Source organism: Myotis daubentonii, chromosome 6 (genome assembly GCF_963259705.1).
Source record: "Myotis daubentonii chromosome 6, mMyoDau2.1, whole genome shotgun sequence".
In the NCBI taxonomy this organism is placed as follows: Eukaryota; Metazoa; Chordata; class Mammalia; order Chiroptera; family Vespertilionidae; genus Myotis; species Myotis daubentonii.
This window is the reverse complement of record NC_081845.1, coordinates 19654555-19672248: the sequence shown is the minus strand read 5'-3', so window position 1 is coordinate 19672248 and position 17694 is coordinate 19654555. Positions and strand designations below refer to the sequence as shown.

General features: G+C 36.6%; 1 protein-coding gene across 2 annotated transcripts in view; it reads right to left on the bottom strand.

Moving 5' to 3' along the window:
• The window catches only part of LAMA2 (laminin subunit alpha 2), a 484581-nt gene that overhangs the window by 196855 nt on the left and 270032 nt on the right, over window positions 1–17694 (bottom strand). For both annotated transcript variants that reach the window (XM_059700294.1, XM_059700292.1), the window contains exons 16-18: window positions 10993–11046; window positions 10693–10806; window positions 6343–6470 (exon numbers count right to left, since the gene is read on the bottom strand). In XM_059700294.1, the coding sequence (XP_059556277.1) occupies window positions 6343–6470; window positions 10693–10806; window positions 10993–11046 (296 nt within the window). The remainder of the gene's footprint in view (window positions 1–6342; window positions 6471–10692; window positions 10807–10992; window positions 11047–17694) is intronic.

Below are 17694 nucleotides of genomic sequence, written 5' to 3'. Positions count from 1 at the left end.
AACCAAGACATGCCTGGCCTGAGCTCTGTGAGAGAAGAACCATCTTTCAGAGGCAGCCTGTGGCTTGCCACCTGTGACCCCAAGGGAGCTCAGGGTGGGTGAGTTTCTTGGCAGGAGTATGGCTGCACTGAAAAGAAAGGCACATGTAAAAGTGAAAAGAAACAGGATTTCCCTTCTTCACCCCATGATTTGCTATTGTTTTCACACATAAAAGGAAGGACTGGATTTTGACAAACCTAAAAAATGTGTGTATGCCTTCTTTTAAGATTGGCATTCTATAACTATCTCCTCATCTTTGGAAAAGGTTTCCCACCCATGTGGGACTACAGTGATTGAAGGAAAACACACCAATTATTTTTTAAAATCCTAAATCTGCTTATCGTAAGTCATGTTAAAGGTGCTTGACAAGGCTTCTGACACTTTAAAACTATTTATAAAATAGATTTCAAATTTCTAATATACTTATGCATTGCTTAGAGCTGACAGAAGTAAAGTAAAATGCTGTCACCGACAAAAGTCAATACTTTTATTTCCCAGGAAAAATTTAAGCAATGACAATAGTATATAAGATTGCATTAGCTCTTTACATTTTCAGAGTGATTTTTGCAAATAATTTTATTGCATTTTCTCCAAATTTTATGAGCTGCTTCAGGCAGACATGCTTTTTCTTGCCCAAGGTCATAGCTAGGAGAATTTAGCATGGGATCCTGGGCTTCTGAATTCTAATCCGATGCTGTCTTCTCTCTTTATCCAATCAGCATTAAACCTACTTATAAAAAATGTGTTAAACTTTTAATCATATAAATACCTGACAGGATACATTTAAATAAAATGTCCTCATAAAATATAACTGCATTTGTGCTTCAATGTTCTTTAATCAACATAAACTGAGGGTTCACTCCCTGATCACTATAATTGAATATATAGTTATGAAGAAAATGGCATTCAATACCAAAAGTAAAGTGAGAATGAAAATTAGACACGGAAAACAAAAAATGTCTATAGAATTTGGATTGGCAAATGCAACAAATTGACCTGAGTTTGGCCAAAATATGAAGCTAACTGTTTTGTGAAAGAACAAGGGAACTGTAAGATCATTGTTGATTTCAAGTGCTTCCAAGATTATGTCCAGTTGGCCAGCTCTACACTGGCAGAGGAAGTGTTCTACTTCCTGAAGTATCTACTACCTGCCACAGAAGACACAAGAGACCAAAGAAGAGCAAACATTTCCACAAATAAGTAGAGAAAGAGAAGCTAATTTTGGACTGATTTCCATGTGCATAGTGAAGATATGCACATGGAAATCATTTTTAGTAATGGCTGAACAGAGAATTTTATAGTTACAATGATATGTGTGTGTGTGTGTGTGTGTGTATGTGTACTATGTATGAATTTACTCCAAAATAATTTAATTCTACCTACCAACAGATGTACAATAAGATAAAATGAATTGCCTGGATTACAGGCTTGATCCCCAGTAGCGGGCATGCAAGAAGCAGGTGATCAATGATTCTCTCTCATCATTGATGTTTCTATCTCTTCCCTCCGCTCCCCTTCCTCTCTGAAATCAATAAAAAATTTTTTTTTAAAAAGGAAAAATGAATAAATAAGGTTAAAGACAAAAAAAATCCTGAAAAATCAAATCAAATCAAAGTGTAAAATTTATTGTATAAGGTATGTTCATTTGGTAGTGGCAGATCAACATATGGCTTTGCGCTATCTCACAGCTACTGCAAGAGGGAACAAACTGCCTCTTGGGACTGGCATAACATTTCCATCATTAGGGTTAGACAATCAGGGCATGTTCTGTGTTTGTAGATACAAAAAGGAAGATTCCTTTTAACTAATGTAACCTGGAACACTTGGGTAGGGAAAGAGAAACCAAAAGGGATCAGAAGCTGCAAAGGAATGAGAAGAAGCAGAGGCCTGAGAAGAGAATAAAATTGAAGGAAAAACTCATTTGCTTCATGATTTCGGTTTGGGCCACATGAATTCTTGATGTTTCTTCATAAGTGTTTTCTTCTTTCAGTTCAGTGATCTCTGTTTTATATATTCATAGGAAAACCATTAAGCAAACACATATTTCTTTAATTATCTTCAAATACTATGAAATATGAATTAATGTCTGTAATTGGGTTTTGTAATTAGAATTAGGTTATTTTCTGTCTTTGGATATTATATTTCTCTAAACCTGGGTTTCTCATTCTGCAAAATGAGGTAATATGATCTACTTAATAAAGCCTTTTTTGCTAAAAATGTAGGAAAGAAACTCTTACAGTGGCACAGTAACTCATAGCTGTGATTTAATACTTTAAAATGTTTTGCCAAAGTAGATTGATTTGTTTAAATTTGAAGGTATTTAGTCACCCGTTACATAATTAAACTTGCATTTTCTGAGAAAGGAGGCAGGTGTAAACACAAGGAAGGCACACAGGTCAACTTTTAGCTAATTACTATAGGAAAAGCTATCCATGGTTACAAATAAACTCCAATATTTTACTAGCTTAGCACTAGAAAGGCTTATTTCAAGTTCATACTACATCGCTAATGCTTATCAGTAGGGAACTCTGTTCCACAGATTCATTCAGATATCAAAGAATGAGCATTCCACCACTTTGCCATGCTGCCTCCTCAAGATGGACCTGCACGAGAGAAGAAAGAGCATGGACAGCTCTTAACTGCGCCTACATTTGCCAGAACTAGTTGCACAGCCACAACCCAGTTGCAAGAGAGGTTGGAAAAGGTGGAGAAGCCCTTTACCATATGATAAGCATTACTATCTCTATTATTTTCCCATTATTTAAAAAATAAACTTGAACTGTTTTCTGTGAAAAAATAAACTGCCCGAGTCCTTACATTGAGTTAGCATAATGGTTGCCAATCCCCAGGGTCATTTTTACAATGAACATTTACAGTTTGTCTAACCTTAAATTCTATTGAACTTTTTTTCTTTGCTTCTCTTCCATGTCTCTGAAATTGTTTCTATTTCTATAGCCCCATTGGAAGAAGAACAGAGAGGTGAATATATGGGTTCTAATATTGGTTCTGCCACAAGCAAGCTGTATTATGATCATGATCAAGTCATTTCATTTCTCAGGAGTCTAGTTTTCCCTTCTGGTTTATGGGATTAGTGCGATAGATCATAATCACCCATATGGACATAAAACATGGTATAGGAAAGTACTCTAAATTATCTAACACAGTCTAAAATTTCTAAAGGATGTTGTTGAATGTTTACTTAAATTTACCTTTTCCCTCAGCATAATATTAGAAAATAACATTTTCTATTAGAACTATTAATTTTAATAATAATTCAATATGGCCCTTGAGTGAATCCAAGAATCAGTTCTAGAAGTGGTCCATTCTTTCAGGAAGATAAATTTTAGCATTCCTGATGCACACAAAGAAGTACATATTCATAATATTAGTAGGTAGAATTTATTGAGTGTCTGCCTTCAATCCAGCTTTGTGCCAAGAATGTCTCTAATTTTATCATGTAATTGATGAAAATCTATGATTATAATATCTATTCAAACACATCCCGGGAACTCAAGAATAATAATGTGTTTTTTTCATAAAATATTTAATCTATAAGCTATGTGATGTCAGAAATTAATATAAAACATTTGAAATATTTACAATTTTATTTGCTTCTCTAGAGATAAATTTCATGATCTAGTTACAATCTATAGCTATAATATATACATCACCAAGATGAGGCTAAGCAAAGAGCAGACACTATAACTAGTTGATGATATATATATACACACACACACACACACACACACACACACACACACACACACACACACACACTCTTATATTGGAGGCCCAGTGCATGACATTAGTGCACTGGGAGTGGGGTGTCCCTCAGCTCAGCCTGTGTCCTCTTGCAGTCCGGGACTCCTCTTCTGGCTGAGCGGCACTCCCCCTGTGGGAGAGCACTGACCACTAGGGGGCAGCTCCTGCTTGAGTGTGTGCCCCTTGGTAGTCAGTGCATGACATAGGGACTATTCGTTCTCCCATTTGGTCGATTTGCATATTAGGTTTTTTTTTTATATAGGATATATAATTTAAATATTACATACTTATCTGTATTTATACATCAAAATAAGTGTACCAATACTTATCTCTATCTCTCTACACATCTGTTTTATTTAGCAATGTTATGTAAGAAATTTAGATCCAAAATACTTGTGATCTATAAGATTTATGATCAGAATTTAAAAAGATAAGTCACCAAGGTAAAACCATCACTAAGCTTTAACTTGTAGATGAAGGTTGCAGTAATCTCTAGCTGATGTCTTTTTCTTCTTGATATATCATACAATCATATTCATATCAATATACCATATTCAATATATTATGTTCAATTTAGTCTTCAGAGTTTAAAATAGCAGTAATGACTATTATAAAATGTTTAAAAAGGAGACTTCCTCTAAGGTACTGTGTCCCATTATTTAATGATTTTAAAAGAAAACTTAGGTTATTAGATTAAAATAAACTTTTTTCATTACATTTGTGCAGTAAACTATGTTAATTTTCCAAGTTGTTCTAAATTTAAAAGACTTTATAATATTGGATACAAACTTCCAGGATTTTATAAATAAGTGAATTACCCCTGTCCCCAAAAAGCTGGAATTTAAAATAAGTTACACTCTATTCCTGATTCTACTTATAAGGATAAAAGTACGTATATGTAACCATGTTGAAAAATGAAGGATCTTGGAATACTTGGGTATAACTGATACTGTTACTATTGAATTTTCTTAAAAAAATAAAATCTGTATAATCATACAAAAGTGGAATACACAGACTTGAGGAAATACACTCATTGGGCCCTGGGACCTCAATCCCTTTGACACTGATGAATGGTGTTCTAATGCTTGCTGACTTTCTCTTTCCTTTCACAAACACTTAGAACCCATTTTAAGGTAGAAGCATAGTAAACAGAAAAGGACAGGGTATGAATGCCAACAGTTACACAAAGTTCTCTCCTTAATGGCCCCTCTGCATTTGTAGTCATGTTGGTCAGACTTGAGAATTAATCCATAAACTCTACATATTCAATTAGTTATGTCATTCTACAAATGTATTATGCTAGGATTCATATGGTACTATAATGGCCAGCTCTGCTGGATTGACAGCTGTGCTAGTCTCTATGACTTCTGGCTGAGAAGAAGTACAACACAAATCAGTGGAGAAAAGCAATCCCTCTGCTTTCTTCAGTGAAAGACAGTGTTGAACAATGGGTTTCGTCTATATTAAATGGTTCTGCAGAATTCATTCAGCCATAGTGAGTGAATAAGTTCTCTATTGCGTGATATAATCATTCACAAATACACCAGAGAGCAAGGTTCATGTCAAATTATGGTCAACATAGGCCCCACTAACCATTAATTGTGAAAGGATTTAATTTGTTCTCCTATATTCATTATTTTGCAATAGCTTTCCCTTATGCCTTCTTTCTCTTCTATGACATCTTTTGTTACTAAAGGTTCCTCAGTTTTGTGCCCACCCAGGCTCATGCTCCAAACTTTGGAAATGATTTGATCACTAATATACATTAACTCAATTTCCCATTTAATTACTTTTAATGTTATCACATAAAATGCATTGTATTTGTTAAAAAAAAGTCTGCAATGTAGGCTGTAGTGGAAGGAAAGCACATGGACTTCAAATTCCAACTCTAATATTTTATTTTAAAACATTTTAAATTGATATTTTAGAGAGATATGCCGATTGGCTGTATCTCTCTTACATCCTGTATTGAACCCAGAAGCTTGGCATATGCCCTGCCCAGGAATCTACCCTATGACCTTCCAGTGCACAAGATGATGCTCCAACCAACTGAGCTACACTGTCCAGGGCCCAGCTCTGGTACTTTAGTATTTTATGACTGAGCAAATTACTTGATAATATTTAGTCCTTATTTTGGGCTCACCATGTCCAACGACTGATTTAAGTGCTTTGTGTATTTTAATCGATGTAATTCTCACAAAAACTCTGTGTGTGTATATGTGTGCGTGTGTGTATGTGTGCATGTGGGCATTTGCATATGTTGGTATAAAATATATCTGTTCTTTGGAGTTAGTTTTGAAATTCTGTTTGAATTTCATCTTCATATACTAAATCAACAAAACTATAGCTAAAGTATTCAAAATTCTGCAGAATAAACAGTGATAACTATAAATATTTTATATTTTAAACAAATGACATTCCCAAGAAACTTATGCATATATTTATTATTTATGTGTGACAAGAGAAAGAGTACATTCCATATAAAAATTCACTTACAGAACTGGATGCCCAACTCTTTAGAGAGGTAAGTGTATTACTCACTTATTTGATGGGATATTGAGTGGACAGGCACAGGGCTGACAATCTTCAGCAGTTCCTTTAGTAGGATCGCCGTAGAAACCAGGAAGACATTGATTGCAATATGGGCCACCTGTGTGATCTCTACAGTTCTGAGAAAGAAATGCACATCAAAGTTTATTATTTTGGTCTCAAGCAACATGTTACCAAAAATAGTTCTACAGAGTCATTAGTCTGTTCCCTGCCAGGAATAATTTTCCAGATTAAATGGTCAATTTTACAGCTGGGAAATATCATTAGAAGTTAATTTAATACATGTTAGTTTCAGCATATGCAACTTATGAAAAGATGACTGAAATTAATTATGCTTTTTTGTTGTAATGCACATCTTATGTCCTTTTTTCTTTAGATTGAATTTTTTTTTCTTGAGGAAATACATGTGCTTGTTCATGCACATGTAAGTATGTATAGTCATAGAGCCTGAATAAAATATGTTCAATGGCAACTGTAGCCAATTCTAGGTAAAAATTCAATTTTTCAGCTTAAAACTGCTGATTTAGTGAGAACTGTGGCTAATCAAACAAATCCTCTGGGACTATAACCCTCTTACTGCAGAGATTAACTTGGACCTCAGTGGGCTCTGGTGAATTGCACAATGCATTAATGTATTACATCTGTGAGGAGCTTGTTTGATGCATATTAAACAATGAGAATATTGAAAAAAATTAAATATATTCCAATACATATTGAAAACACAAGACACATTACAATTTCCCTTAGACAATTTTTAAAAAACTAAAACGGCATTTTCCTGTCAACTAGCAGTTATTGAACCCAGGTTCTTTTCAAAAATAAAAAAATGATAATTTATACCTTGATTTCTTCATGTTAATTAAAGTACATTTATCAATGCAGGCTGTGCTCACAAAACTCATCAAGACTGGTTTAAAGGCGAACAATCGAGTTAATCAAGCAGTAGAATTAGCTACAAAACTTTCGATAGCAAAATTTGATAAATTTGTATCATGCTTTGGCATCATGCAGACATAACTTACTTATTTGGTCTCTAATGGTACAATAAAACATATCTAATGCTTATTAAATATCATAAGTATGGATTCATTATGACTAAAATACATTTTTAATTTTATAAACATTTATGATTATAATTTTTTCTCATGTTGTAAAGAGTTCCTCAGAGCTTAGGGGTGTAAAAACTTTATTGTTATGACCAATAACCAAATAGGAAATAGCTAAAATATAAATTCATTTTAAACTAAAGTAAAATGGATGACCACTGGGATAGCCACCCTAATTTAATGAAAATCCTGAATTATTATTTACTTCAGTATATTTTTAAGTATATATTTCAGTATATTTCAAAGAAGCTCAATTTTAATTACATTTAATAAATGGATTTAATAAAAACACACAGAAAATACACACTTTGGAACATAGCTTGTTATGTTCCCCGGGGAGAGAAACAGATTCTTTATCGAGCAGAAGATATTAAATGAAAATCCAATCATTTAACTCTCGAAACCTCTCACTTTCATTCTGCAAAATGAGGGAGCTAAAGCCTATGATTTATGGAGTTTTCAAACTCTGAAATCCCATGACAGTTTCATAACCACAAGGTGAAGAGGTAATTCTTTAGTATCTGGTTATACTAGAAAATAGGTTTTTCTTTAAGGTAATTTAAATTCTGTCTCAAATTTATTTAGTAACCCTCTTTCAAAGATAGCATAAAGGTTAACTTCACTATCAACAGTTTTCTAAATAAGCATATTCGGATGGAATGTGCAAACCATGAGTCAGTTTGAAGAAAGGCTTTCTTCTTTGATTTCATCTTTGTATTAGTTCCTTTCAGTTTCCAGGTTTAGGTCACATTGTCTATTACTAAAAAAATTGTATGTTTTTGCAATAATCTTTGCCTATTATCATAATGACATGATCAAAATGATCTCTTCAAAGACTTAGGGGTTTTAAAAAATAAAATCATAAAATCATAAACATTGTCTTAACCTTGTTGAAAATGGTATTTCCAAAACTTCACTGAAAACCTGTACAACTCAGAGACCCTGTTTTTTTAACTACTGATTTAAAGGAGAAATACTATGTAGCAGCTTCTTATATTTCCTAATGTTGTATTTCATTTCATGGAAATAATAAAATTAATCTTAAAACTCAAGTGTCTTTGTAATTGTAACTATAAAGTTGCCTTAGCCAATAACATACTGGAAATCAAGTTGTAAAAGATGAGAGGTTTGCTCTGATGACTTTATTCTGGTTATTTTTATAGATGTCCTGCTACAAAAGTGGTTTCCAAATGTCTGTTCACATCACATAGAACAATGAGAAGGAGACAGTATGCAATCTTCTCATGTGGCTCTGAGTGTTTCCTGAGTTGCTTCAAATGGACTTAGAGTTAAAATGACTTTTTCATATACGTCCACCCTATAACAGAGGTCTGGTTTTTGAACTAACATCAAAATCTATTTTAGTTAATTTCTAATCAGATTTCAAAGCCAAGGTAACTAAAAAATAGCTTATCTGTAAATTTCATAACTTGTCTTTTTAATGTTAGGGGCAAACATAAATAATAAAAAAAAGAAGCTTAAAGTGCTGATCAGCTGAATAGTAAGAATGCCCTTGATGTGCAACATTCAAATATTTTTCTCTCTGTGGATCCTATTAGAATCGATATGCTCAAAATGGGGTGTCAGCACTTCGCTATCAATACTGTTTTAGATAAAGGTAGTTGAAAGTTGCCAGAAAATACCTTAATGATCACCTATTTACTGGCTATAATGGAAAACCCAAAAAACACCAGATTCTATCATTAGGTTCTCTACCGTTTCCCTAAGGTTCCCTCTGTTATTTGAAGGTAGGCTCCCATCTCTCTGTCCATGAAACATTTCACTAGTAGAAAGCCTCAAATAATCTTTGCTCCCTCTCTTTTCCCCTCCTAAAAATATGTTTAATGAAACTATTTTATTCTTAAAACAAAACAAAACACTTCTATCCTTGGAAATATCACAAAACCAAATGGGTCAACAGAATGATCTGATTTAATACTAATGAATTCAATATGAAATATTACTATTGGGAACATTCCAAGCCTGATACCACGATATTTTTATTTTTGTCTTTCTAGGTTTAAATAAAGCAAATCCATATTCATTTTAAGCTGAAATTTCCTATTGCAAGTTAGTGAAGGTATTTAAAGGTAACAATATTTTCCCCAAGGTGCATTTTAAAAGTCTTATGGTATAATTAGAACCAAAATCACTTAGTCTATCTATTCATAAAAATGCCATTTCAAAAATCTACTGCTCTACAAATTAAGACTATCATGTTTTATACTGCAATGCAATTAAACAAAATCTAATATAAGAAAACAGAAAGAGCATCAATAGATCTAAATGACAAATTACATTGAAACAAAAGCCCTGAATTTTCATTTTGGATTTTTCCCAGATGTTTTCAAGTAGAAGCAAAAGGGACGAAATGAGTAAGAGAAAGAGAGAACATTAAGAAATACAGAAAACAGTCTGCCTGAAATTCTACAGGGAAATGAGAGTATGATATCCCCCTAACCTGGCACTGTTTCAAATTGTGTCTCTGTAAGGCTAATGAAATGAGAAGTGTTGTTTCAAGCTTCATGCCATGTCAGACAACATAAAACTAACATGCCCTTGAGTTGATCAGAATGGTCTATTCAGTGCAATTCTCCAATCCAAAGCCTTCTTAGCAGGATAGAAAGCGTTTAGCTCTTTGTAGACCTGTTTTTCTTGTTAAAAGTGTAGATTTAATTTTAAGAGCAAACAGCTCTGATGAATATGTATTGCATATATTTATTATTTTAATGTATATATGATGCCTTGTATTTAGTTAAATGCTGCAATTTAAAAATAAACATACATGCAGTATACTCTCATTTTCAATGACAAAACAAACAAACAAATTGTGGCTATTACATAGGTTATCTTTTACTTTTCATGCTATGGGGATACAAACCATTGCCTGTTAGAGAAGTACAGTCTATGTTTGGTAGATTTATGGAGGGGATTAAAACCATGCATTTTCATGGTAGATGTGTACCTCGGTCATTAGTTACATTTTATTTTGATGTACCTGATCCTAATTCAACTTTTAGCCTAATAGGAAGAAACACTTCCTAATACCTGTTACTCGGGGAGAGCACATATGAAAGAGAATTCTCAACTTCCAACCCAGTTCAACATAAAGATCTCTGTCAAATCACTTCTTGGCTCAAGTGTCTTAGGTCACGAAAGTATTGATTGAATTGCAGGTCCTGTGGAGCTGATCTCAGCCTTGTCAATCAGCATCCACCAAGAAGAAAGCACTTACCAGGCATTCCGCAGTGATGTCATCACAGGAATCCGCATGACCAAAGCATTGGCAAGGTTCACAGATGCCACCAAAAATAGTGCCGTTAACGCGTCTGTGCCTAGGCCAACAAGACTAAAACAAAGATAACGTTTCAAGTCAGTCTCAGGAATTGTTTTTTTTTTAATTTGTGGTTTGTCTTTTATGGATAAAGAAAAATATTTAGGCAGCAAACTCAACAAATGTGCTTGTCAAAACTTCGCTGAGTTATTGAAACATTGCTACAGAGCTATTCTCCTGACAGTGGAGCTTTGTACTGACCTTAGCGTTATTGGCAGGTATGAGATTAGAGGAAGCATTAGCTTGGAGTCTCTTCTGAAATAGCAAAATAAAGCAGAGATATAAAGAATTGAAATGTGACAGTCTTGAAGTAAAAAGCACAGACAAAAAAAGAAGGAAAAGTACCGGAAATAAAAGCAGCCAACATAAAAGGATTCTAAAAAGAACCTTAGCCTATCTTGGCAACTAATGTCAACCCAAGGAATGTTGATTCTCTGGAATACACTACCTTTCCCACATACTAACTACCCTTAACTCGGTCACTTTCAGAAAACCTTTGCAATAATTTGGAAGGCAACCCGCTCTTACATTTGATTATAAACACTACTAACTTCTCCAAATACATAAATCATATCTTTCATTCTCAATTTCCTTCATCCTATTATCCTTTCTCAATTTTACACAAAAAAGTCTGTGATTTATTTATTATACATTCCCTTCATATTTTGTTTTGTGGTAGTATCTTACTAGAACTTTATGTTCATCATTTCTTTTTAAAGTATGAAACACTTTATCAGATAAAACCAGAATTCTGATTTAAAAGGGATATTTGGGTCTTAGAATACCTGTGTGTCCATGCCAGCTCTAAGACCACCATCTCTCTGAACTAAGTTTCCCTTCTGTGGGGGTTACTACAAACTGGGTGGGATATAAAATAGGGGGGAACACGGCTGTTCTCTAGGAGCTTATGATCTCCCTCAAATTATAACTATTCTGTGGGTGATTTACTTTATTTCTGGATGGTTAACTGCAACATAATATTTCATGAAAAGGTCTTTTTTCCCCCCAGTTGAAATGAAAACAAGAGAGAAATCACTGCAGTAATAAAGTATACAGAACTGTGTTGTGTATTGTTAGAAATCTTCCTTCTGCCGGAGGAGCTGAGGACTCTTAAATTTGAACACTGCTAACAAAAACATAAAAAATGATGTGCCAATATTTCATATCTGAACGAAAAGCAAAAGCAACCTTCCTCTTAATCGGGCAGTACAAAAAAGAAGGTGTCAAGTTTCTGTCCCTTCTAATAATTTCTGTTAAATTTTTGCTACCCTATAGATGCATTGTGGAAGAGATTTTCTTCTGTGATATATATTTCTAAAAACTGGGAAGCTACATATCCAGAAAGGGGTAGAAATTAAGGGTGTTGCCGAACCGGTTTGGCTCAGTGGATAGAGAGTCCACCTGCGGACTGAAAGGTCCCAGGTTCGATTCTGGTCAAGGGCATGTACCTTGGTTGCGGGCACATCCCCATTGGGGGGCGTGCAGGAGGCAGCTGATCCATCTCTCTCATGGATGTTTCTAACTCTCTATCCCTCTCCCTTCTTCTCTGTAAAAAATCAATAAAATATATTTAAAAAAAAAAGAAATTAAGGGTGTTGATATCAGGGAGAAAATTGATCTAGTGTTTTTAGGACAAATAATCAAGAAATTATCTACACTAATAAAAGAGAAAAATGGTAATTGGCGTACGACGCTACCCTTTTCATTGGCTAATCAGGGCTATATGCAAATTAACTGCCAACTAAGATTGGCAGTTAACTGCCAACAAGATGGCGGTTAATTTGCATATGTAGGCACAATGCAGGGAGGCGAAAGGGAAAGCAGGAAGAAGCCCCCTGCCACTGACAGTGATTGGAAACCCAGGGGGGAGCAAAGAGGTGGGGGGCAGGGCAAAGGCAGCCCTGGGGCCGCCTTTGCCCTGCCCCCCAGCCATGATCGGAGAATCAGGTGCCTTTTCCGCCCTGGCCAGTGATAGCAGGAAGTAGGGGTGGAGCCAGCGATGGGAGCTGGGCACGGTCGAAGCTGGCAGTCCCAGGAGCTAGGAGTCCCTTGCCTGGGCCTAAAGCAAAGCCCACGATCGCGGGGCAGCTGCAGCTGTGGGTCCCTGCTGCCCGGGCCAGACGCCTCAGCCAGAGGCGTTAGGCCTGGGCAGGGGCGGAGCCTGCAACCGCGGGGAGCTGGGGGTCCCCTGCCCAGGCCTGACACCTCTGCCGGAGGCCTCAGGCCTGGTCAAGGGGCCGATCCGGTGATTGGTGATCAGAGGGTGATGAGGGTCAACTCCTCTGGCCGAGGCATCAGGCTTGGGTGGGGGGCGGAGCCGGGGATTGGGAGGATATGATGGTCCCCTTGCCCAGGCCTAAAGCTTGGGTCAGAGGTGTCAGGCTTAGGCAGGGGGTGGAGCAAGCGATCAGAGGGAGATGGGGGTACCCTGCCCAGGCATGATTCCTGGGCCAGAGGCCTCAGGCCTGGGCAGGGGCCAGAGCCAGTGATCAGGGGGAGATGGGGGTCCCCTGTCCAAGCCTGACACCTCTGGCGGAGGCGTCAGGCCTGGGCAAGGGGCTGATCAGGCGATCGGAGGGTGATGGGGGTCTACGCCTCTGGCCGAGGGAGGCATCAGGCCTGGGCAAGGGGCAGAGCCAACAATCGGAGGGGTCTGAGCGTCCCCTGCCCAGGCCTGATGCCTGGGCCAGAGGCATCAGGCCTGGGCTGGGGGCAGAACCAGTGATGGGGGGAAATGAGGGTCCCCTGCCCAGGTCTGACGCCTCTGTCAGAGGCGTCAGGCCTGGGCAAGGGGCCGATCCTGCGATTGGAGGGTGATGGGGGTCAACGCCTGAGGGCTCCCAGTACGTGAGAGGGGGCAGGCTGGGCTGAGGGACACCCCCCCCTCCACACCCAGTGCACGAATTTCGTGCACCGGGCCCCTAGTTATTTATAAGCTTTATTCTATACTCTGCACATGTACTGCTCATACCCAAACCTCTTAAACATCCAAACTCCTAACCTCTCTCTCTTAGCCAGTGATTTCATCGCATTAGCCACAGAGACACTGGAAGCCGATGGAAGCCATCTTTCCACTACCAAGTCCAAAAGCACAGGTGTAAATCGCCATTGGCCATACTCCCCTCCAGAACAATGGGGGCAGGGCATGCAGGGTCCCTCATCCTCTCAAAGGAATATCATCCCACTGGTGATCTGTATTCCATTATCTATTTACATTTAGACCAGAGAGAGATGCAATATGGTCAATATCGTCTTCCCAATATTCCCTCTGTGCTGCATCAGTAACAGCTTTCTTTTCTATTGGATCGCTATTATCAGCTCAAAAAATGATCGAGTATCCTCATCAAAACTTACCTAACAGAAATAACAAAAAAAAAAAATGACAAAATTAGTTCCTTAATATCCAATAGCTTTCCAGTTACTTGCCTGCCTCTTTTTTTCAGTAAAACTCCTTTAAATTGTTTTTCTTCCTCACTTCCCTTTCATGCTGCTTTTTTTCCCCTCTCATTCTAATCCATCTTGTGCTGCCACCACTCAATGAAAACTGCTCTCATCTGTGTCACCAAATTTCAGGTAGCCCAATCTCAGGGACACGTCTCCAATTACATTTTATCTGACCTCTCGTCAACATTGGTTTAGTTGATTCCTTTCTCCCTCAAAAGTCTCTTCTTGTAACTCTCATGACATCCCAGTCCCCAAGTTTCCCTTTGCTGTCTCTTCTGTCTCTACTCCACTTCTCCTTGTCAGAAGCTCCTAGGGAGTTAGTCACTTTTCTCTTTTTTATCACACTCTCTCCTAGCCAATTGTATGCAGTCTCACCACTGATGAAGCTTCCAAATGCATATCTTTAGACCAGACAGCTGCAAAGTTCAAGAGCTGCATATTCTAACTTTACATTGAAATCCATATTTCACAGGCTTCTCAAAACTAGTATTTCTAGAATGGGCTGCTTATTTCAGCTATCCTCTAGCTCAGTGAATGGCACCAATCCAATTCCTCAAGCTAGTAATCTGGCTCATTCTTAAACTATTTTTCTTTTAACTTTCCTTTGGCATATAGTCTATCAGTAAGTCCTACTGGTTCTACTATCAAAATATATGTAGAATAAACACTTCTTTCTACCTAGCCTGCCATTATACCAACACAAACTATTACTGTAACTATCTTCCGCCACAAAAGCCTATCAACTATTCTTGCCCTCTATATTATGTTTTCATACTATAGTTATAAAAACATAACTCAGATCATGGCACCACTCAGCTTAAAGCCTTCCATTGATTTTCCATTGCACTTAGAATAAAGTACCATGTATGCAACGTTCTGAATGGCCTGGAGCTCCAGTCACATCTGTGCCACTCTCTCCCCTTGCTTACTAAGCTCCAGCCATATTTGCCTCCTTTCAGGTGTTTGCTCCAAGCTCTATTCCACTTTTCAATCAGTTCCTTTTATATAGCTGACCCTAAATTCAGTTTAGATGTTTCCACCTCAGAGAGCCTTTCCTGACAGCCATTTATAAAGTAGTCCCTTCCATCTAATCTTCCCACACCCATTCTTGGGACTTCTAATGAGGCACCTGTTTATTTTCTTCATGGAACTTATCACAAGTGCTTAAATTTATTTTTTGGCATGTTAGCTGGCCTTCCCCTAAATGTAATGTCCTGGAGAGCAGGGGCCATATCTATATTTCTCATCACATTATCATCCATATCTAGGATCTTGATTGTCTCAAGATGCATGGTTATCAATATATGTTAGCTAAATGAAATTATGGACACTTCTAATGAGGTGGTTAATATTTCCGTCATACACAAGAGGAAACTGAGATTCAAATGCTTCTTTTTATTCAGTATCCCACCTTTGCTTTCACTTCTTCACCTGTCCCACTTGTCAAGTGAAATAAATTATGGTGATACTTTAGAAAACATAAAGATAAAAGATGAACTGTAGAGGAACATATAACTCAAGTAGAAATGAGAAAAAGTGATTCTGAGTGAACATTGTGACCCCAAGTGAAATAAAAGAGGATAATTTTATAATGGAGTCACTTGGTTTGCTCCTAGCAACCTAGAACTAATTAATCTTTGCAATTTACCCAGTTCTTAAATGGTACGTGGATATTAGTGTTAACAAAGCTAGAGTGCCTGGCCTTATGAACTCAGCAAAAAAGCAAATAAAATCAGGAAAGAATAGGAATAAATAGTAGTGAATCTAGGGACAGGAAGTTTTGATAAAGAAAAGAAGGCATTATTAGTAGATGAAATGTGGAAGTCTGCGAGAAACTTTAGAATTTATCATCTTCTGATTCAATGAAATTATTATTTCGTAGACTTCAAAATAACTTTATTTATCAAACAAGTATTGTGTGAGAGGCACAGGAAGATTTTATTATCCCTCCTCATCTTCTTCTGATTCTCCCACACTTGTGCACTTCTCTCTTCCTACCTAATTGTTACCATTATTTAGCATGCAATTTGATGTTTTTTCACTTCAGGATACTTTCCGTGACATCTCTCTCACTGGAATTGCTCACCTCTTTGAATGATTGTTGCACTTATGTTCTGCACCACTTACTGGTCTCTTAATTATATAGTGCTGTGATCCAATTTTTCATAAGTATTTATTCTTTCTCCCTAAACAGATTTTCAAGGTCTTTAAGGATAGGGATTATGATGTAATCTCCTTGATAATCCCCTCAACATCTAGTGCATAATTTACCAAAGATTCTCAATAATTTTTTTAGAAGAGAGGAAAGAAGAAATGAAAAGTATAGCCAATTAAACAATTCTAATATTCAGACAATTTTATATTCAATGGGCATTTGGAACTTTGTATAAAGGACGATGAAGGGTTCTGAGAATTACTACTGTGGGAATAAGTACTAAAGCAAGAATAGGATCAAGGAATTTATTATTCCAATTGAAATAGAAACTCTAAGGTTCAAAGAGAGCTTTCTGGTTTGAAATAAAAACTGCTAGGCTATTAACAAAAGAATATGCTTCATCAAATACAGCATGTATTTTACATGCAAAGTCAAATTTGCATTGACAGAGTTAATTCATTTCAAGTATTATTTTTCTCTTCTTGACATGAATTTTAGAAAAGTGAGTACTTCAATGAATTACATTTAGTTTTATTCTAGGTAGGTAAATCGGAGCCCAGTTAAAGAAAACACATTTTGCCACAAATATGAATCTAAAGCCTGTGTATCTTCTTGAAGTGTGCATTATTTCAGAGCACAAGAGAACTGACAAGGCAGGCAGTGCCTAGAGTATTTCTATAAATGGCATAATGGGTAGTGTGCTGAAGTGGAACATCTTGGTACACTCAAATGATTCCTTAAAGGCTTCATTTTTAAAGAACTTAAGCTCCTATTTATCTGCAAGCCATGCTCTCTGTCAGGGAATTGGTGTTTGCAATTTTTGACCAGGTTTTAAATAAAATCAATTTTCAAACTACCGAAATAAAATACACGGAAGTAAATATGACATACTGGTATTAAGAAACATTAATATCATTATGAATCTAGAATATTGAGACAACAATAAGTATCTCAAACTTTAGCTACTAAACAAATCAAAGACCTGTGGGGAATTTTCCAGATCAAGGTATTTCTTCCATATATTATGTTCTTGACATTTTAAAGATAGTGTCCTTTAGATGATTGCAATTTTGCTGCATTCTTAGGAATAAAGTAGAGAAAGAGTAAGGCACAAAAGATTAAAAATGAAAAAACATAATTTCAAGAAGACATTATGTGAGCTGCACTCTTATTTGAAAGCCATGACTTTTTGGCAGACAGTCAAATTTCTTCTTCAAGTAATATACTATCATTTGTTTCTGCAATCTTTGATATAAAAAGACTAGACTCTTTTTAGAACAGTTTACTGAAAGAAATGATGAGGG